At 39.7% G+C, this 20,841-nt stretch overlaps 1 protein-coding gene across 1 annotated transcript in view; it reads left to right on the forward strand.

Moving 5' to 3' along the window:
* LOC135477884 (integrin alpha-4-like) overlaps window positions 1-17,345 on the forward strand; it is a 36,359-nt gene extending 19,014 nt beyond the window's left edge. Inside the window, exons 9-22 of the mRNA XM_064758095.1 lie at window positions 296-352; window positions 1,967-2,110; window positions 2,390-2,492; window positions 3,574-3,756; window positions 4,620-4,823; window positions 5,788-5,960; window positions 6,733-6,864; window positions 7,570-8,081; window positions 9,360-9,564; window positions 10,553-10,711; window positions 13,583-13,702; window positions 14,490-14,585; window positions 16,162-16,281; window positions 16,771-17,345. Coding sequence (XP_064614165.1) covers window positions 296-352; window positions 1,967-2,110; window positions 2,390-2,492; window positions 3,574-3,756; window positions 4,620-4,823; window positions 5,788-5,960; window positions 6,733-6,864; window positions 7,570-8,081; window positions 9,360-9,564; window positions 10,553-10,711; window positions 13,583-13,702; window positions 14,490-14,585; window positions 16,162-16,281; window positions 16,771-17,091 — 2,529 coding nt within the window. The 3' untranslated portion in view covers window positions 17,092-17,345. The remainder of the gene's footprint in view (window positions 1-295; window positions 353-1,966; window positions 2,111-2,389; window positions 2,493-3,573; window positions 3,757-4,619; window positions 4,824-5,787; window positions 5,961-6,732; window positions 6,865-7,569; window positions 8,082-9,359; window positions 9,565-10,552; window positions 10,712-13,582; window positions 13,703-14,489; window positions 14,586-16,161; window positions 16,282-16,770) is intronic.
* The last annotated feature ends 3,496 nt before the right edge of the window (window positions 17,346-20,841 follow it).

Here is a 20,841-nt window from a genome sequence, read left to right on the forward strand (position 1 = left end):
TTTTATTTTAAGCTCACAAGAATATTTCCCTTATACGGCGTATACCCACGACCATCCGCAGATTGCTGGAACTTCTTCCCACGTACACGTAGCGTTTAAAATAAGGAAAGAGCAAACGTCCTTCTAATTAGGTATCCAAAAGGAATTAGATGGTCTTGGGAACAAGTCCATATTACTCACATACACATCAATGATGTAATCTATGAATTTCTTCCCCTACGCATAGCAAATCCAGTTCACGTATCCTCTGTCACATAAGTCACTCAGTCACTCAGCCAGTCTATCTGCTTTGCAGGTTATAATCTTTGACCAGACTTTCCAGCAAATCGCAACGGAGCGGGTTGGCGAGCAGGTATGTGTCTCCAATATAGATATCTTCTCTCAGTACAGACGATTCCAATTTGTTTTTTCCAGGCTTTTTCAGAACCAGTCATATGTCCTGGTTCTGATCTCTGAGCGCCAAGCGAGGTAGCAGCAAGTACCATTTTTAAAGTCTTTTGTACAATCCCACCCGGGTCAGTATAATGTGAATGGGTGTCATATCTGGTGTCTTCGGCAGCACTTCAGCGGCATGGTGTTGCTTGATACAAGAAGACACAATGTATGTACACACAACTAATGACTTCTCGTCGTCACATGACTGAAAAATTGTTCAGTACAACGTTACACCCCAAACATAGATATATATACATACCATTAACTATAGTGCACATCTACTACATGTGTAGATCTGACTTCGGTCAGATTGGCGTAACTTCAGGTCTAGTTGTCGACAAGACAGCAGGAGGACAGACTACACTCAAAATATTAATCTGTCAATTTTAACAGAGAGTATGTTGCCTGAGTGATGCTAGAATGTATTCTGTTATTATAACACAATATTCTGTCATATTCAATAAGTTATATTTTGTTAGTCCTATAAAATCGCTATGCTGAATTAACAGAATATGTGTGTTATATTTAACAGAACAATTTGCTGCAAGAACAGAATAGATTGTATCACCACTTAATATTTAACATATTAACATTAACAGATTAATTTTTTGGGTGTATTACATTTGAATTTTGTGAGGTTAATTGGTGACCTTCAGATCTAGTTATCGAAAAATCAGTACAGGCAACAACTTTAGTTTGCCTTGTGACACGTGAGATCCAGTTACCGAGACCGACCACTGTATCATGATGTTTTTGCTGCATACAAACCGTTATTGTCAATAACAAAATGTTTAAAGTTGTATGTAGAAATCGTCCATCGTGGTATTTTTCGGTTGTGTAATAAACAATATACGCCTATATTAATATTACGAAACTTAAAACGACCATAGATGCATGTTTCCCTCTGTGTTTATGCACAAATCGTTCTGCTGTTCGTATAAAGTAACACTTTTGGTTGTTAGTATTCTGAATCATCTTGCTGTTTGTAATTTGTTTCTAATCTTGTTTGAATTCTGTATCTTGTTGTTCATAATTCGTTTCTCATCTAGTTGTTCGTATTCTTTATCTCGTCTTGTTGTTCGTATCCTGTATCTCATCTCGTTTTTCGTAATTTGTATCTCATCGTGCTGTTCGTATGTTGTATCTCACCTAGCTGTTCTTTTTATGTATCTAATCTTGCTGTTCGTGTTTTGGATCTCATCTTGCTGCTCATATTTTGTATCTCGTCTTGCTGTTCGTGGTTTGTATCTCGTCTCGCTGTTCGTGTTTTGTACCACATCTTGATGTTCATGTTTTGTATCACATCTTGCTGTTCATGTTTTGTATCACATCTTGCCGTTCATGTTTTGTATCACATCTTGCTGTTCGTGTTTTTATCCCGTCTTGCCGTTCATGTTTTATATCACATCTTGCTGTTCGTGTTTTGTATCACATCTTGCCGTTCATCTTTTGTATCACGTCTTGCTGTTCATATTTTTTATCTCGTCTTGCTGTTCGTCCATTGTAACTCGCTTCTTTGTGTTCTCCTCAGTTTGGAAGTTACTTTGGCGCATCTCTGTGCGTCACGAACTTCAATGGCGATGCATACGACGACTTACTGGTCGGAGCACCACTGTATTCTGACGTCACCGAGGAAGGTCGCGTGTACTCCTACATCAGTCGAGGTTTACCTCCGGTAAGACGTGATCTCCGACATTCACAGGTTTTCTCTGGAATTCTTTGTTTCATATTTGAATTTAATAACACACTGACATTAATTAAGCGGAGTGTACTAAGCCATGAACTAAATTAAGATGTATCTTTGTTAATTCTTTGTGTACATTTACGTAATGATTAATCGGTAAAATAGCTGATGACTTTTTTTATAATTTGTAAAATTGTGTTTTGCCTCAACTTTTGCAAGATAATATGTAATCTTAAAATGAAGGGAGGATTATATGCTGTCGTGTTTCAGACCATTGCTCATGACCGAATTTTGAAAGGACCTAACAAGTATCGATCTCGATTTGGGACCGCCATCATGGGAATAGGAGACATCGACAAAGATAACTACAACGGTAAGGCATGCGTACGCTCGCAAAGAGGAAATATGTACCCTTTTGTACACATGTGTTTGTGCAGATCGCGATGTAACAAGATGTGTGTCATAGGTACATTGTTTGATACACATTAAAAGTATAGCTGCAAAAAGATGAAACAACTGTGTGCCTGTGAGTACATATGTTGTGTATTTTTTAACACAATTGCTTTCAGAGAACATTTAAAGGCAAAGAAAACACCAAACTGAGTCTTACATCAGGTGGAAGACCATTAATAACTGTCTTGAAGCATGGTACGATTTAATGTTGTATAATTTTTTCAATCGAGTACAATACTTGTAATGCACCTGACTTTATGCTAATGTGTAGTTACCGAGAGGCATAAACGAATATTTTTTTTGGCTTGCAATAGTTCGTTTCAAGATCCATTCGGTGAATGCATTCATACCTCTACATTTTGAATGATTAAACACGTAATCTACATTATGTTGCAAAAGCCTGATATTACGTCATTGGTCCCATTATGGTCACAATAGACCACCGTAGAAACCAAAGTTTATTTAACTTTTTACTTTTAAATCACGAATCAAACGATCACCATACACCAATCCTCCCCACTAAGCACATTTATGGGCCAGACGAATAAGCCAGGTATAGCTGTTTCGAGTGGTGCCTCAGATAGCTTAGAATTCAGCTCCAATCTAATTTCTTAAAATGTATTTTTCTAAATATTCGACTTGAAACTGTCCTCGAACCCATGTAAAGTCTTGGATGTCACAACGAGTGGAATAAAACACACGAATTTTGCTGAACTGTGAGTAACTGCCGAGGGTCATGACGCATGTGTACTGGAAAAAAGCTGTCCAGCTTATTATCTGGCAATGACAGACTCCACACACACATCAGCTCATGCCTCCAGTCAGGCTTTTGCTGAGATAGCTGCGACCTTCAGTCAGGCGGTTTGTCAGTTACCTTGGTGGTTAACTCAAGGTATTCCGAATTCTTCCACTAATGAACAACCAAAATAAACAATCAAATACAGGAATAAAGAAAAAAACAAGAAAACCGGTATAGTTATTGTAATTTGTTTTTCTCAAAGACGTGGCTATTGGAGCACCGTTCGCTGATGACACGGGTGCGGTATATATCTATCATGGGAGCTATTCGGGTTTGTCTGAGGTGTACTCCCAGGAGATCAGGGGACAAGCCGTTCACGAGAAACTGAAGGGATTCGGCTGGGCTCTCTCCAAACCCCAGGACACCGACAATAACGGTTATCAAGGTAAGCTAATCCGCCGACATTAGGCCTATCAACTAAAGGTAGTATAAAGAGGTTACATCAAGATTAAATATGCATTTATCGTTAAGGGCAGGGATACAGATCAGAAAACAGCTCCTCCAATTTCTTGTTGTTATTTCTGTATAGAAATAGAAAGAAGTATAATAAAAATGATACAAATTTAGCATGAACTGTCATTTGTAAAAGTGATCTCCATCATGGTTGTCTTCGATTTCTCTTTCAGGAGAAAGTAACAGATGTTATGCAAAATTTATTTTTACACGTATTTTGTCTTCTTAGAATTGAAAAAATAAAATAAACTATACTTTTCACATTAAGTCTGCGCAGTTTTTGTGTTTCCTCATCCTTTTAACCTTATATCGGCCCCAGTAGCACAGTTGGTAGAGCGTCCGCTTTGGGAGCGGTAGATCCAGGGTCATTCCTGGATGGAGTCACATGCAAGACTTTAAAAGAAGAAGTTGTAATTTCCTCGCTAGGCGTTCAGAATAAAGGGGATAGTGCAACAACTGGTTGACTTGTATCAGTATAATGGCACGGGCGGAAAAGCTTACTTGCCTTTGGTAAGTCGGTTGAGTGAAGCAGCACTAGATAAAAGAGCGGTGGAAATCCGTCGTACAACAAGGAGGCACATTACATGCACACTAAGGATTCCTTTGTCATCATATGACTGAAAAATTGTTGGGTCCGACGTTAAACCCCAAGTACTCACTCACTCACTCCTCTAACCTTACACAATGTACTACACTGTTTTTTTTCTGTGATCTCAAGGTAAACTGCAATCAATCAGTAATCAAGGACAACCCCCATTCGATAAAGGGCGCACAAAATCATCTGCTTGTTTCCAGATTTCGCCGTCGGATCTTTTCTGTCAGACAAAGTGGTTGTCCTGAAAACGAGGCCGGTTGCTACAGTACGCGCGTCAATCAACCTCGAACGTGACGTCATTAACTTGCTGGAACGCGATTGTTACTACAAGGATCGACCCCACGCCTGTATTCACGTGGATCTGACCTTCCTATACACGGGACAGTACGCTCCCGAGGAGATAGGTATTTATGAGTGATTCTCTATCAGATAATTGTGAATACTGGGTTTGACACATACCGTACCAATTAGGCCTCCCTATTACCCAGTTTATGCGAACAAACAGTACACAGGGACCTGGCTTGTTAAAGTAGCTTCCCAGTCTAGTGCGTAAATACCACCAAAAGTATCAATTGCAGACCATGCAGTTCACATAAGGCGAGGTTACTCTTCTCAAATGTGAATTTTCTTCAAAAAGGAAGGATTGACGTGTGAACACAAATCTATCTGATAATATGTAAATTTCGTTCTAAAGGTCATGAATTCCATTGGAACTGGATTTTGTGTTGCTGTTGTTGTTTAAAGTCATATTCTTTACTGTCCAAAGTAAACAACAAATCTTTGGCAAGTTACTTACGAACTTTTTCAGCCTTTCTTATAAACTTTATTATAGCCTTGCATTATCCGAGGTGTTTCTGAGAACACATGCACTGAAAAATATGAACAGAAAGGAACATACGTGTAGAACCGCTAGGTTAATAGAGCAGAGACAAATTCAGAGCTCCCCTTTGATCTTGCAAGGTTTTGTGACCTTTCTCTTCATCCTCTGGTTAAAATCTATGCGTCGAAATAGACATTCGCATACCAGCCAAAATGGTTGTTTCCAGGTGGATTATCGCAAGGCCAATTCCCAAAACGACGGTAAACAAACCACAAAAAAACCTAAAAAAGTATATAAAATTGGAAATTAGGACGGAATCATGGAAAGACAAGCAGTCAATAATTTTCAATGAAGTTGGAAAGACGCAAGGAATGTGTGAGTGAAATCAGTATTCGAATCGTGTACCATTGTAGTATATAAGTTGTCGATAATAAAATAGGTATTTCACTTACGCTTACACTGTTTATTTATTCAAAGTATTCATCTTATTCAATTCAATGAAAATACGGTCCCTGATTTATTTTCTTCTTTCTCGTTCTTTATCGCAGAGATAGAGTACGAGTTTCTAGCAGATACCCACCCTGATGATGAGTACGAAGTGGGCAGGGCACAGATCCTTCCCACTGATGGAGAACCAAGCTCGGCCAGCCCCGCCATCCACAAGAAGCTCTACCTGTCCAATGGCATGGAGCAACGTCAGAAGTTCAGCATCATCATTAAGGTTTGTCTAAGCTGAGGACGACACTACATTTATTTATTTATTTATTTGATTGGTGTTTTACGCTATACTCAAGAATATTTCACTTATACGACGGCAGCCAGCATTATGGTGGGTGGAAATCGGGCAGAGCCCTGGGGGGAACCCACGACCATCCGCAGATTGCTGCCAGACCTTCCCACGTACTGCCGGAGAGGAAGCCAGCATTGGATGGACTTGAACTCACAATGACCGCATTGGTGAGAGCCTCCTGGGTCATTACGCTGCGCTAGCGTGCTAACCAACTAAGCCACGGAGGCCACCGCACGACGCTACAGATTCTCATTCAGGATCAACATTAGATTAGTATATGGTGACCTTGCTGCGGTGGAACCTTTATGGAATTTCTGATCATCATTAAGGTTTATCTGAGCTGTGCGCGAAACTACAGAATATAGTTCAGAATTAACATTAAGGTTTGTCTGAGATAAGTGCGAGGCTACAGATTTTAGTGCAGAATCAACTGTAAGGTTTGTCTCAACCGAGCACAAAACTACAGATTCCAGTGCATAATCAACATCAAGGTTCTTGCAGAATACAAATACTGGCGTTTAGGCTCAATACGAGATGTCTTATGAATCATAATTTGGTAAAAAGTGCTTGGGTATAGTATCTATACAAGATTTCTACTGAGTCATAATTTGGTAAATAGTGCTTGAGTAGATACTCTGTACCCGATTTCTTAATATCACCTAGCTGATGGGAGTTTTTTAAGGTTTGTCTTTTTCCGTTCCAGCCGAAACTGGATACATTCACGGATGTGGTGTTCGAGCTGAACTTCAGCAAAACTAACTATTGCTCACCTGACCTAAAGCCGAACCAGTGTTCAGTATTAAACCACAAAATACCTCAAACAATCACAGAAACGGTACGTACCTTTAACCGTTAATTAGGTTTATACATGTATAACAAGTTTCTCTTCGCTTCATTTGTTTGTTTGATTCGAGCTGAATGGTCATTTCACGAAGACTCCTCACTTTGCTCTAAGCATGTAAACAGCTTCTCGCTTTATACGTCAACCATTATGTATTAATTATGTACTGTTACATCTGTTGTGATTCTTCACTGGAATGACCCAAGTGGAGATCACTTTTCGACTGTCGTTTGTAAGTTTTAGTTCTGTTTAGTTTTAAAAAGGTATTGCATTATGGAAACGGTGTGAGGAAATTTGGAACAGCCTGTAGGAAAACCACGATATTTGGCAGGTTGCTGGCAGACTTTCCCACGTTCGACCAGAGAGGAAGGTGGACTTGAACTCACAGCAACCGCATTGGTGAGAGGTCCGTGGGTAATTGCGCCGCCATGGCACGATATCCTCCTCGGCCACGGAGGCTCCATAAAACTGATATATATATATTTATGCGAGAAGGTCTTGCAGCAACCTGCGGATGGTCGTGGGCTTCCCCCGGTCTCTGCCCACTTTCCTGCCATCATCGTGCTGGCCGCCGTCGTATAAGTGAAATATTCTTGAGTACAGCGTAAAAATACCAGCCAGCTAAATAAATAAATAAATAAGACACATCCTGAAAGGTTTAACTACAAGGATGCTAAAATTGTTTTTGGTAATTTGTAGATTTCATTTCGTAAAGAGTGCGACTCCGACCGTGGATGCATCTCGGACTTGAAACTCCAGTCTACCGCTCCCGTAACCCTGTTGGTCGGTGCCACGCCCTTTCTTACCTTAAAGGTCATCGTCACCAACAGAGGGGGTGCGGCTTACCTCTCCATGGTAACGCTGCGTTGCCAGGGCGACATAAAAGTGGCGGCTGTGGACACTATTGAGGTGCCACGTGATAACCCGGAAGGGATTACAAAAATCCGGTGTTCGTCGTCAAGGAAACTGCGGAGTGAGCGGGAGGCAGCCATGACAGTTCTTGAGTGTAACGTTGGTAACCCGCTTAGAACCGGAAACAGAGTGAGTTTTCTGGTGAAACTTGACGTCCGGGAGATTGAGCCAAGCGGCCCTTTCACCACCATAGAATTGGAGGCCACAACAAAGAGCGAAGAGAGGAATTTCACTCTCCACGACAATTTTAATACGTTGAGAATTTCCCTGCACAGAGAGGTGGAGCTGAAAACAACGGGGTAAGTTTGGGGGAACTGATTCAGGCTTCTGTAGAATGTGCAATAGTCAATCAAAGAATGTGTCAATCAAAGAATGTGCTGGTTTCTGGCCTATAACTGTATAACTGTTACGTCATATACAGTAATTCTTGGTTTCCACTGGCCAATACACGATCACGTGATATTCTGCAAGACATATGTACAGTAATAATGCGCTCAAGCAAAACAATACACAATGAGGTGATATTCTGCAAGACATATGTAAAATAATAATGCCCTCAAGCAAAACAACGTCTCGCTCATAAGGTAATATTATACCACGTTCGCGAGGCACTAGCCAACGATCTCGCGCTAATATCCAGCGACCACGTGCACATGCGTTTATTCTACTGCAGTTACCTCCTTCTGTGTGATCTCTGACGTATGCTTGTTTGGAAAGTAAACAACAAAGACGACGGTTATCTCAGCTGTGGTTGTACGAATTCAGCTTTTTAAATACCAACCGTGCAAGTACACTGTATTTTATGGTATAGTAAGACATATAGTGCATGTTAGTGGGACATGATATCAGGAATTGTCAGAATCTCGATAAGTGATATTTGATTATCACTTGTGTAGAGCTGACAATTCTTGATTTTCCATTCCTCAACATGCACTACCTGTTGATTGTAACTGTCACTAGAATGAAGAACCCGACAGTAGATAGCGGCCCAAATTCATAAACACCAGACATTGTTTAACAATGTCTTTATTTGAGACTGTTCAATATGCCAAGATAAAACGTAGTTCCCTTAAGCATTGTTCACAAAATGCCCATCATGGGAAAATGTATACCTCTTCACTCAATACAGTAATCTGTTTATTTTAACACGAAGTCTGTTGTGTGAGTGATGAAAGAATGTAATTTAATATAATAGCCTAATACTATGTTATAATCAAGATAATATTCTGTTAGTTTAAAAGACTCCTTATGCTGAATTAATAGAATATATGTGTTATGTTTAACAGGACAATCTTGCAATAGCAGAATGCATTCCAACATCACTAAGACAACAGAATTTATGTTAAAATTAACGGATTAGTTTTAGGAGGGTACCTAGTCCATGTCGCACAATAACTTACCACGTGTACGGCATTACGAAGAGACTGACACGTTGCTATATGGATAACAGCTGTTAGGTTTATTGGTTGGCAACGTTTCTGTCTCGATTCTAAGACAGTTATCAAGGCAATGGTATAGACATGATTTCCACAGGCATATGTGCACTATTAATAAATATGACCCTTGTTTCCGTCCAGGTTTTCACGGCCTGAACAGTTGACGTACCGCCAACAGAAGACAAAATCGGAGCAGGAGGAGCCCTTACAACGCCTCCTGCATCTTGATCACCAATTCAGCGTCGCGAACACTGGGCGAAGCATAACGCCTTACGTCAACGTCAACGTCAGCGTTCCCATCAGAACGAGGGACGGCAAACCGCTGTATCAGATTACTTCTGTTCAGGTCAGTCAGTATAAATGAAGCCCAGTTGTTTTTTTTATCAATATGGTGTGCATCATACGTGGGGAAGCTCGTCATTAATTTGCCAAAAGTCGGTAGTTTACCCTGGGCACCCCATTTCTTCCACCTAGTAAACTGGGTAAATTATGTGATAAATTCTTGAGTATAGAATTAAACAACTAATGAAATAAATAAATTAATTAATTACTTCTTTTCTCACATGTGTATCTCACGTTTCAGTGAAAGATAAGGATATCAATAATTTTTGGATTTACCCTTCCGTTCGTCCCGCTGTGGTCTCCTTGCAGTAAATGCGCAAAATATTGTTCGATTTTTTCTAAGGTTTTGTGAGCAAGTTCATTTTGTGAAGCTCACATTACGTCTGAAAACCCGCCCGATATTTGGGCAGGTTTTATGAATGAATGCTGTCATTTTCAATGGCCGTTGGTTTTCATACAATAACTTCTCCAAATATTGTTCAATTGTGCAAAATTCTGTGTGCGGATTTATTTTGTGTAAAGTCGGAACCGTGTCAAAATCTTGCATATTCAACGATTTCCTTTATTCCGATTGGCTGTTGGTTTTGATACAATATCTGCTCCATATATTGTCCAATTTTATTTGGATATCATATCTGGACTTTAAAATGGGCAAATGCGATACCCTTGCACCTATTTCGAGAGTACGTAATAATCGGTCTTTATTTTTTTATTTATTTATTTACGTTTTGCGCCATACTCAAGAATATTTCACTATGGTGGGAGGAAACCGGGCAGAGCCCAGGGAAGACCCACGACCATCTGCAGGTTGCTGCAGACCTTCCTACTAACGGCCGGAGAGGGAGCCAGCATGTAACAAAAAAAGCTAAAAACTTACGTACCTGTACGGAATCAATGATAATAACTACATATATGACAAATAAAGTTTTATAAAATTTTTATACAATATTTGTATAAATATGTCAATGTCAATTATAAACTTTTGTCAACAGATCGTTCCAGCCAATGGAAATCCACGTGACATTGCTGGCGGATGTCAGACTTCTCATATACCGCCGTTCGAGGTTATTAATGCCACAGCTTCCTTGATTGACCGAAGTGAGCGTCGAAGAAAACCGCGAGATGTCGGCAAAATGACCGACTTATATGTGGTGAGTGAAAAAAAGGGTTGAAACATACTCCTTACAGCGAATGCACCGCTCTCTACGTTTGCTTTACATCGCTGCCAGCGATAGTAAATCTTTGCACACGTAGCCTTCAACAACTCAGCCACTGGGGTCACGGCGATCAATTTAACATTGGTATATCAGCCGTCAACTAAAATGAACGTTTCCGGGATACTAATCTCAAGGCCAATTTCCAAAACAACGCTCAAGAGAAACTACCAGAGATATTCGAAAGTATATAAATGTGTTAATGTGTAATGTGCTGTTTTTATCTGTTTTTAGTTGACACATACAGATTAGATAATGTTTGCCGAGAATTACAAGATATAATACGCGATAATCTCTGACAGCAGGCAACACGCGATACAGTGCGTCCAATATTGTAGGCCGGTATATATACTCTGTGGATCATTGGGGCCTTTTCATTGGCTGATGACCCAAGGAAAAGGAGGCGTGTGGAGGCGTGTTGAAGCGTGTGGTAGATTTGCACGAGGCAATTTTCTTGCTGATTGTGGGTTCGCGTGAAGACACTAGCGGTGAGGCTAAGGCTAAAGAAGCCCACATGGGTCACACAGGATATTTTCAATGTGCAAACGTGTTTATTGGTGACAGTAATGTAAAGCAAAGATAGAGATGGGCATATCCACCAAGAGGAGTATAAAGTTGAAGTTGTTTTCATCTGTACCGAAGGAATATGACAAGACCTCCACTTTTAATTCACGTATACGCCTATAATTGTGCGAGTTAAATAAAAAACATTTTAAAGATGTGTTTTTTAAATATTGTATAAAATTTTTATAAAACTTTACTTGTCATATATGTAGCTATTATCATTGATTCCGTACAGGTACGTAATTTCTCATCTTTTTTTGTAAATTGGTCTATTTAGCTTGTATCAGTCTGAAATACACTATACTAGTACACTAAATACTCTAGTATGCCAGTGTTTGGGGTATCTTTTTAGACAGCTGTCTTAAAGAAGTATTTTTTGTTTCGCAAATAATGCAAAGGGCCTGGTATGTTAAGGCGGGGAATCGGCCCCAGTGAAAGACATTGTTCACCTAAGGCAACGAAACTAACTAAGTTGTTAGTGACAGCTACTGGCTCATCAAGGCTAATTTTTATTTTCAGCTCTGTTTTACTCCTCTCTTCCTGTTATATGGCTATTATGCGACTTAGAAAGCTCTCAAGCATGCACTCATTCGATGTGCAGGTCATGAAATCGAAATTTGTAGCCCGATTCAGTATCTGTTTTTTACATTAAACACTGTAGAATTGTGAAAACCACAAATGTAACGTTCTGAAAAATTCTTGAACAGACAGTTATGAACTAATCAACTAACTAAATATATAACGCTATAGTTTTCAAATATTACGTTATACCATATCTAAACCATTCTAATCTAAGATAACACTTATTTAATACAAGACGGCCTTTAACTTAACTCACACAAAAGAAAAATAAAGATTGCCACAAAGATTCGAACTACTCCAAAGGTACAAGCTCTTCTCAACAGCGACGTCGTTAGTCCACTGTACCATGACTGACAGACTAAAGCAGAAATACTTATTTCAAACTTGCCAAATATGACAAAATTGATCACATTATAAAGTTTGTGTTTTACATATGAAGACAAACGTTAACCAAAACAAAACTTGATAACACATAGAAATACACACATGAAAGTTTCAGAAAAGATATTTTTCTGGCTAACGTTGATCTTCATATTGTAAATTAAGAGCACAGCGTTTTATTATTGCGCAATCATTTCTTTTATGGCCATATAACTTTTATGGATACTTCTCACAAGATTTATATATATTATCAAGATTTGGAAATTTACAGAGCTGCGCTGGGATTTTTTAATTTGCACTACCTCTCTGGGGCCGATTCTCCGCCTTACCGTACCAGGTCCTTCACTGAATTTTGTTTGTCACTGGTAATATGTTACCAGTATTTTCCTTTATTTACGGAGGTCTGTGTGGCCCATAACAGACTAAAGTGAATAAATACTATAGTCTATTTCATTTAGCTAGTCGCCTGTACTTTGCTGTCTGTAAAATCTCGCCGACTCACTACCAAAATTCATTGACACATATTGTGTATGACTGATTTTACAGATAGCCAAATACAGGCGACTGGCTAAATGAAATAGACTATAGGATGCTTGCACATGTATTTGGGTCTTTTTTGGAGTTTTACATTTAAAAGCCATTTTTAGGAAGTGACATTTTGTTTTAAATAATGGCATTGTGCTGAATTAAGTTTATCATAATTGTTGTCTTTGTTCTTCTTATTTAATAGGTAGCATTTCCCACAAATAGTAACTCGGTCTTAAGCAGTGTAACCTTTCGTTAGTTTCTGCCTTTGCGATGACGTGTTGTCGACAATCGGGTACCGTAATAGATGTTCAAAAGTGTACTGATCTATGCGCCGAAACCGACATTCGCATACCAGTCGTCAACCAATAAGGACGTTCCAGATCAATAATCGCAAGGCCAATTCCCAAAATGACGTATAACACAAACCACTAAAGAACTATGAAAGTATAAAAACTACGAATTACATGCAAAGAGAAGTCCAGAATAAAGTGACATTTACTTTGTATTTGGATGAGACTGGTCTTAAGATCTAAGCCTGGCTTAACTTTACTACACTTTTGCAAATTTGTACCCAGATTCATTGCAAGAGAACTACGGTTAATTCAGCTTGCATTCTTTCTCGTCTTTGCGCGGGAAATGGTACCCCATTTGTTAACGCTCTTGTACTACCTGATACTTGGTGTATATGGGCTATCAAACTGAAATGAACAAACACTAATTACGAGGATGCATGTGCTTGGGATGTGCTTTCAGAACTGCTCTTACGCCCTCTGTGTGACTGTCCCCTGTCAGCTGAGGAGGTTAAAGCCGGGAGCAGAGGCTATCCTCACAGTGTTCGGTCGAATCTACGAGGATTCCATCATTAACCTTCAGGTAATAATTCATTTTCTAATATGAAAATATTATAATGCTGAAAAGTAGAGGGGGTCGCCGTGGCTCAGTTGGTTAGCGCGCTAGCGCAGCGCAATGACCCAGGAGTCTCTCACCAATGCGGTCGCTGTGAGTTCAAGTCCAGCTCATGCTGGCTTCCTCGTACGTGGGAAGGTTTGGCAGCAACCCGCGGATGGTCGTGGGTTTCCCCCGGGCTGTGCCCGGAATCCACCCACCGAAATGCTGGCCGCCGTCGTATAAGTGAAATATTCTTGAGTATGGCGTAAAACACCAATCAAATAAATAAATAGTAACTGGGAAGTAGAGATAATTAACCTCTGGGAGGAGGATCTCAGTTTTATACGAAAATTGGACTATGTTTCGAAATTACTTCGAAACCCTCCTGGAAAACACATTAGATTACATCTTCACAATGCTGTTCTCCTGTGTAACAAAGACACTTCAGATAAGCTGTGATATAAAACACGACAGTACAGCACGGAAAGTAAAATCAAAGCAATAACGACAGTATGCCAGTTGGCGAATGGTCACTCGTAACCGGTGAAATCCGGCTATGACAATGTCGTCGCTGCTCTGGGTTAACTCTCCATTCTGGACTCTTTTTATATTCTTGACTTTTCGTGTTTTGATTGTTGTTTTAAGCTAAAATCATAAAAACATCTTATTTTTCAAGTCGCCATCATATGACCAACATGGCTTTGAAGCAGACAGGAGATGTTAAACACCTGATTAGTAAGAGATCGTACATTGATTGATCTTTTGTCCACAGGCAAACGGAATAATCAAGCTTCAGACGATTGGTGCTATTCAAATTGAGCAGGATGCAATCAGCTCTGAATCAAGCTTCGCACAGAAGACTGTGATAGTAAGTACACACTGATTCAGCCCTGAATCTAGCGTCCAACAGAAGACTGTGATAGTAAGTACACACTGAATGAACCCTGAATCTAGCTTTGCACAGAAGACTGTGATAGTAAGTACACATTGAATCGACTCTGAACCTAGCTTCGCACAGAAGACTGTGGTAGTAAGTACACACTGATTCAGCCCTCAATCTAGCTTCCAACGGAAGACTGTGATAGTTACTACACACTGGATCTGGTTTCTCACAGAAGACTGTACTAGTGAGTGCACATTGAATCAACCCTCAATCTAGCTCCGAACAGAAGACTGTGGTAGTAAGTACACACTGGATCTAGCTTCTCACGGAAGACTGTGATAGTAATTACACACTGAATCAGCCCTGAATCTAGCTTCCAACAGAAGACTCTGATAGTTACTACACACTGGATCTAGCTTCTCGCGGAAGACTGTAATAGTGAGTACACATTGAATCAACCCTCAATCTAGCTTCCAACAGAAGACTGTGGTAGTAAGTACACACTGGATCTAGCTTCTCACGGAAGACTGTGATAGTAAGTACACACTGAATCAGCCCTGAATCTAGCTTCCAACAGAAGACTCTGATAGTTACTACACACTGGATCTAGCTTCTCGCGGAAGACTGTAATAGAGAGTACACATTGAATCAACCCTGAATCTACTTCCAACAGAAGGCTGTGGTAGTAAGTACACATTGAATCTTGTACGAAGCTTGGTTGAAGCTTCTCACGGGAGAGGTACATGTACTAGTAAGTACACACTGAAATAGTCCTGATTCTAGCTCCTACCTGAACACTCTGATTGTAATTACACACTGAATCAGCCCTGAATCTAGCTTCCAACTACAGACTTTCATAATAAGTACACACTCAAGACAGAAACACTCCTAACTGCACCTTCTCACAGAAGCGTTACAAGTATTAGTAAGTATACAATGAATCAGCCCTCAATCTAGCTTCTCACAGAATACTGTCATAGTAAGTACATACTGAGTAAACCCTGAATCCTAGCTGGACACAGACCCCTATTACAACTTCCGTTTTTCAGAATTCTGTGTATTTTAGGGTGTAAAGTCTTTTTTTGCTGCCAGTCTGCCGTTTTTTGGTGTACTGGTGTATGCTTGGTATCAAAATGATGGAAACTGTCTAAGCTTTGGGCAGGTATGAGTTTTATTGATGAAAGTTTGAAATTCTGGGCGAGAGGACACAGGGAGACAGGTGGTGATGAGGCTGGGAGTGACGCCCCTTTGGCGTTGCTAGGCACCCCTCCCAGCTGCCGGCATAGAAAGGTCCAGATTTTGACAGTCAACCTATGTCAAGATTTTTATGGCTTTCTCACAGGCTGGGCCAGGTATGCACCAAAGGTTACTGGCAACGGAATATTTGGGACTGAGCCACAGCGCTAAACGTTAACATTGTCGCTTATGGAAAACTAATGGGGGTCTCCGGCCAGCTACTCCCAGCAGACCTTCATTTTGTTTGTGTTGCGTGCATTTAAGTTATACAATTGTTAAGTAACTTTTGATATCACTGAAAACACTGTTTGTCTTTTGCCTCCAGGTGACCACTGAAATATATCCGCAAGTTCTCGGGAGATCTCGTCTGAACACGTGGATTCTGGTGGTGTGTATAGCGGGTGGAGTGATAGTGCTAATGTTTGTCTACCTTGGATTATGGAAGGTCAGTGAAAACATAGTGCATTTCATTTGTGGAGTAACCGAAGTGTTAAGACATCAAGTGACATTTCAGACACACCTGTGCTCTATAAAGAGGAAAGCATTGTGAACAGGCGGAACAATCGCCCCCCCTCCCACTCCACACCGCGAGGAGTATGGGTGGGCGGCGTGTTAGAGTTGTTAGCATGTTAGCGAGGCAAGGTTGCGTAGAAATCCCTCACCAATGTGGTGGCTGTGACTTTCAAGTCCAGCGCTTACTGATTTCCTCTTAGTCTGTGGCCGTACGTGAATTTGGAAGCAACCTGCAGATGATGGTTTTCTGCCGGTTTCCTCCCATCATCGTGAAAGTGAAATATTTGTAATACACAAATCAAATAAATAAATAAATGAACTGGGCTGTTAGTTACTAGGCCGATGGAGGCGGCTTACTTTACGCAGTTTGTTCCAAAATTATACTACAGATCATCCATTTCCTTCTTTTGTGTGTTAACAGATCGGCTTTTTCCGGAGAGCTAAACAAGAAGAGCTTCAAAGACTGATCAGCCGAACGGACTCGACGCCTTCCGACAGCGGTCGAGGCACCAACTCGAACTCCACCGATAACGAGACGGGAATACCCGAAGACGTAAGCTCGGCAGCCGGTCACACAGATTCGGAACCACCTGAATCTCCCCGATATCCTGATGACGTTGACTTTGACACGCTCTCGCGGTCTACGTCACGCGAAACGAAAAACTTTATCTTTGATCGGCCAGACAGAGCCTTTTCAAACTTGACTTATGACGAAGCGACGAGATTCGGCACTAGGGTTTAGGTGAAAACATTTGCAAGATTTACTGAGCTTCTTGGCACTGCCTGATTTAGAAATTTACAGTTCTTCTTTGTCGGTAAAAATTGAAAAAAAGTCCTGAATGACTGGGTCTAGCTTCATTAAATGGGATCCATATACTCATGCGAAAGTTTTATTCTTCCTTGTCCTGTGATATTTATCCACCAGGAGTACAGTTTGGCCTTGAATTTTACGTTAAAACTTGAATGAACTGTATTACGCCAAAACGAGATTGCATTCAGAGATTTATTTATGCGGCTCTTCAGCATTTATTTATGCGGCTCTACATTATTTTGGCCATTTCATCCAGCTTTTCACATTCTATCTTTCACTCTGACGTGGCATTACTGAAGCACCAGTCGAACGATTAGCGGCACTAAAATGACGTCATACGCCCCACTTTGGACTTCTGCTGGTATCCCATTGTAATGCAAAAGCAGAAAGTTCATTCACAGGGGGAGGCAACCCTGGATGCGTTGCTTGTGAAGAAGAAGGTGAATATTGCGATGACCTTGCTGCGAACTGAAATTTACATGATGCTGATTGAGCGGAGTCACATCAGTAGCGTTTCACTGTGACACCCGTCGGAGTTAAACGTGACACGTTGAGACAACTGTGTGGTTTAAATGTGCCCTAAATTTTGTGCTATAGCAATGACAAGAATCTCAGACTGTTGATCACATTCAACTTTGTTCATAGTAACTGTATGACATTTAACTTCCGTGTCTATAGATTTTTCATTTTTACAACAACAAAAAAAACAGCTCATGTGAAGACCTTGCAGTTGGAACTCCGTTACCTTTCTCAGTGTATTTATTCCTTTAATCTGAAATTAGTATTAACACAAAAATCTACATGAGTGCATGTAAATATATGTATATATTGGACAATATTGTATTCATTGTTTTGTAACTGCAAAAAATTATATCCTTCATTCATTATGTTATAATTCGTCTTTTATACCCGTTTATATAGATCGTGATACCGTACGAGCTGTTAAATACACAACTAAAATAAATGAATTGGATATATTGTACAGCAAAATGTTAAATTTAATTTATTCATTATTCATCAGATAAATGAATTTAATTGAGTACCAGAACATTATATGACCATTTTGTTTCTACCAACAAAGAAAAGTTATAAAGACGCAGAGCATACAGTGTTTTTGTACTGTTTATAATCGATTTTGGGGAATGCAAACTTCACACCAGTATAAATGTAAATAGTTTCCATTCGTTTGTGCTTACTAATAACATAGTGCTTATTTCTTAAGTTTTCCTTATTCAAGTTCAATTAATCTGTGTACAAATGTATACTTAGCAAGCAGGTTCTTCGGAAATCCGAACTGGCATTTGGAGAATCTAGGTAGTCTAGGTAGTATAGTTCAACACAAATTTGACTGCTCTTGCTCACTTACGCATGATTTTTCGATAGTCAAGGGTTTAATTTTACTCTTGGGATAGTTGGTTTTAGAACATTTCTGAAATCAATTAAACCTGAGGTAGGTCGTGTTTCCTGACGTTAGACATACAATCTGTCTGACTGCTGGTGCAAAATCACTCGTTATAAATTGGCAAAAGCGCCTAAACTGTCTAGGCCAGGCCTGCGTAAATCCCGAGTCAGTTAAATGTGGGCATGTTTCTATTTGGATAATATTAAAAAAAATATATTTACGGTCCTATAAGTTAACTAATTTAATGTAAATGATTTTAGTCTTCAAGTTTAATTACTCCAATTAAAGCGGTGCAATTTTACAGTAAAATAAACAGGTAGTTTGATATACAGAGCATTTTTTCCCTATAGACCAACAGCTTCATTCTGACTGTAAATTTACATGATGTAAAGTTACAGCTGAAATGAGTGTACGTAAGCCGATGGTACGTATTTTTGACGTAAAATGTGACAAAATATATTGTATATATGGATAGATTGTATACACTACACCTGGTAGTCATTCGCAAGCTCTACTCATAGCGTTCAAAATAAAGCTTTAACTTTTCATCCTTGGACTGATTTGTTGTATCAGTCGTGCTTGCACATGCTGTATTCAATACTTTGCTCCTAATGCAATGTGAATAGTTTGTACGTGTACGAGTCACGTGGTCTGCACGTTTCGTGTATTTATCACTGCCATGTTTGTCCTCTAAAGATATCTAAATAAACCCATTTTGAAATAACAACGCAGACTTATGTTATCTGTCCATAAGCTTAATTAAAGAAGCAATGTGTGAATAAGGGTCGGAATGCCCATGGTTTATCAGTCAGTGGGTCTATCACCCAATACACTGGTTTCGAAATATACATGTACAACGTTAGGACAACAGGGGGACAGCCGTTTACGACGTGGCATTGTCACTTTATGGCACGGTAGGGTCACTCTCCCATTTTTAACATCAGGTGGTGTATAGAATATAGGAAATTAATAAGATAAAATTGATAACCTTCCTAATTATCTTCTTGGGTGGGTTTGGACGTCAAATATTGCAAAATAATGATAGCCTGTATGCAGATTTGCGGCGAAAGCTCAGTCATATATTTATAATAGAACTTGTTTCAAGTGACAAAATCTTACAGGCCTTATTATTAGGGACATTAGATCATGTATTTCAAAGCACGTACAGTAGACCCAGAGTTAGCTATATATATATATATATATATATATATATATATATATATATATATATATATATACACACACACACACACACACACACACACACACACACATATGGGGTGAGGATGGCGCTAGTTTTAGTCGCGTGTCCAACCTCAGAGCGTGTAACAGCAATCCTTGGGTGAAGTTTTGCCGTTTTTGTCGAGTGTATATGTTTTACTCCCGCGTACATGTTTTACTCGCGTGTACAGGTTTTACTCGAGAATTAAGGAGGAGAAATCACACTGACACACCTGAATAGCACTAACTTTAATACAAAAGTCCACTGTATGGCTATTTAGGTTCAAATCTACGCTTTATTGACGAACATTGTGCAGATTGTTCTTAACGTATCACGTAGAATCACCAGTTGACTAAGGCATACATGTAATGTTATTCTCCATTTCCTGTAACCTTCCTTGTCACATGTCACCGCATGATAAGGAATACTGACTCACCATATTTAGTCATTTGCTTGAATGACATATGAAAATATTTTTACTTTCAAATCGGAACAAACTGTCATACTTTGAATTCCGTACGCTATTGTCCTGTCGAGTTTTGGGCGTTAGATACGGATGTATGACTACCGAGAACCGACCGTATTGGCCAAGTATTAAATCCCACGACTTGAGTAATACATATTACGTATGAGGCATCTTGTTGAGCCAATGGGGTAACACGGATATATAGGGGGTGATTGCCAGCTGGTTTGGCACACTCATAATCTCTGTTATCTATGTCAAAGAAGGGTGGGTTATCCTTACATTCAAATTAACAGCCCTTGTATATTCGGGCCATTGGACGCCATTTTGACATTTGTCACATTACATCGAATGTTATCTGACCACCGTATGGTCAGTCAGAAACCCTTCTCAGTTAATGATCATATCATAAATATGTATTAATTAGGTAATAACGTAGTCCTTAGTAATTAATTTATTGTTTAATAGTAACCTTTTGTATTAATCCTGACGATAACACAGCATTTGATTAATTCGAGGCCATCCACGACTAAATAAATGCATTTCTGCATTTTTGTTTACCTACTTCAGCGTAACCCATGGCGCTTGAGAATT

Source organism: Liolophura sinensis, chromosome 11 (assembly GCF_032854445.1).
Source record: "Liolophura sinensis isolate JHLJ2023 chromosome 11, CUHK_Ljap_v2, whole genome shotgun sequence".
Classification (NCBI taxonomy): Eukaryota; Metazoa; Mollusca; class Polyplacophora; order Chitonida; family Chitonidae; genus Liolophura; species Liolophura sinensis.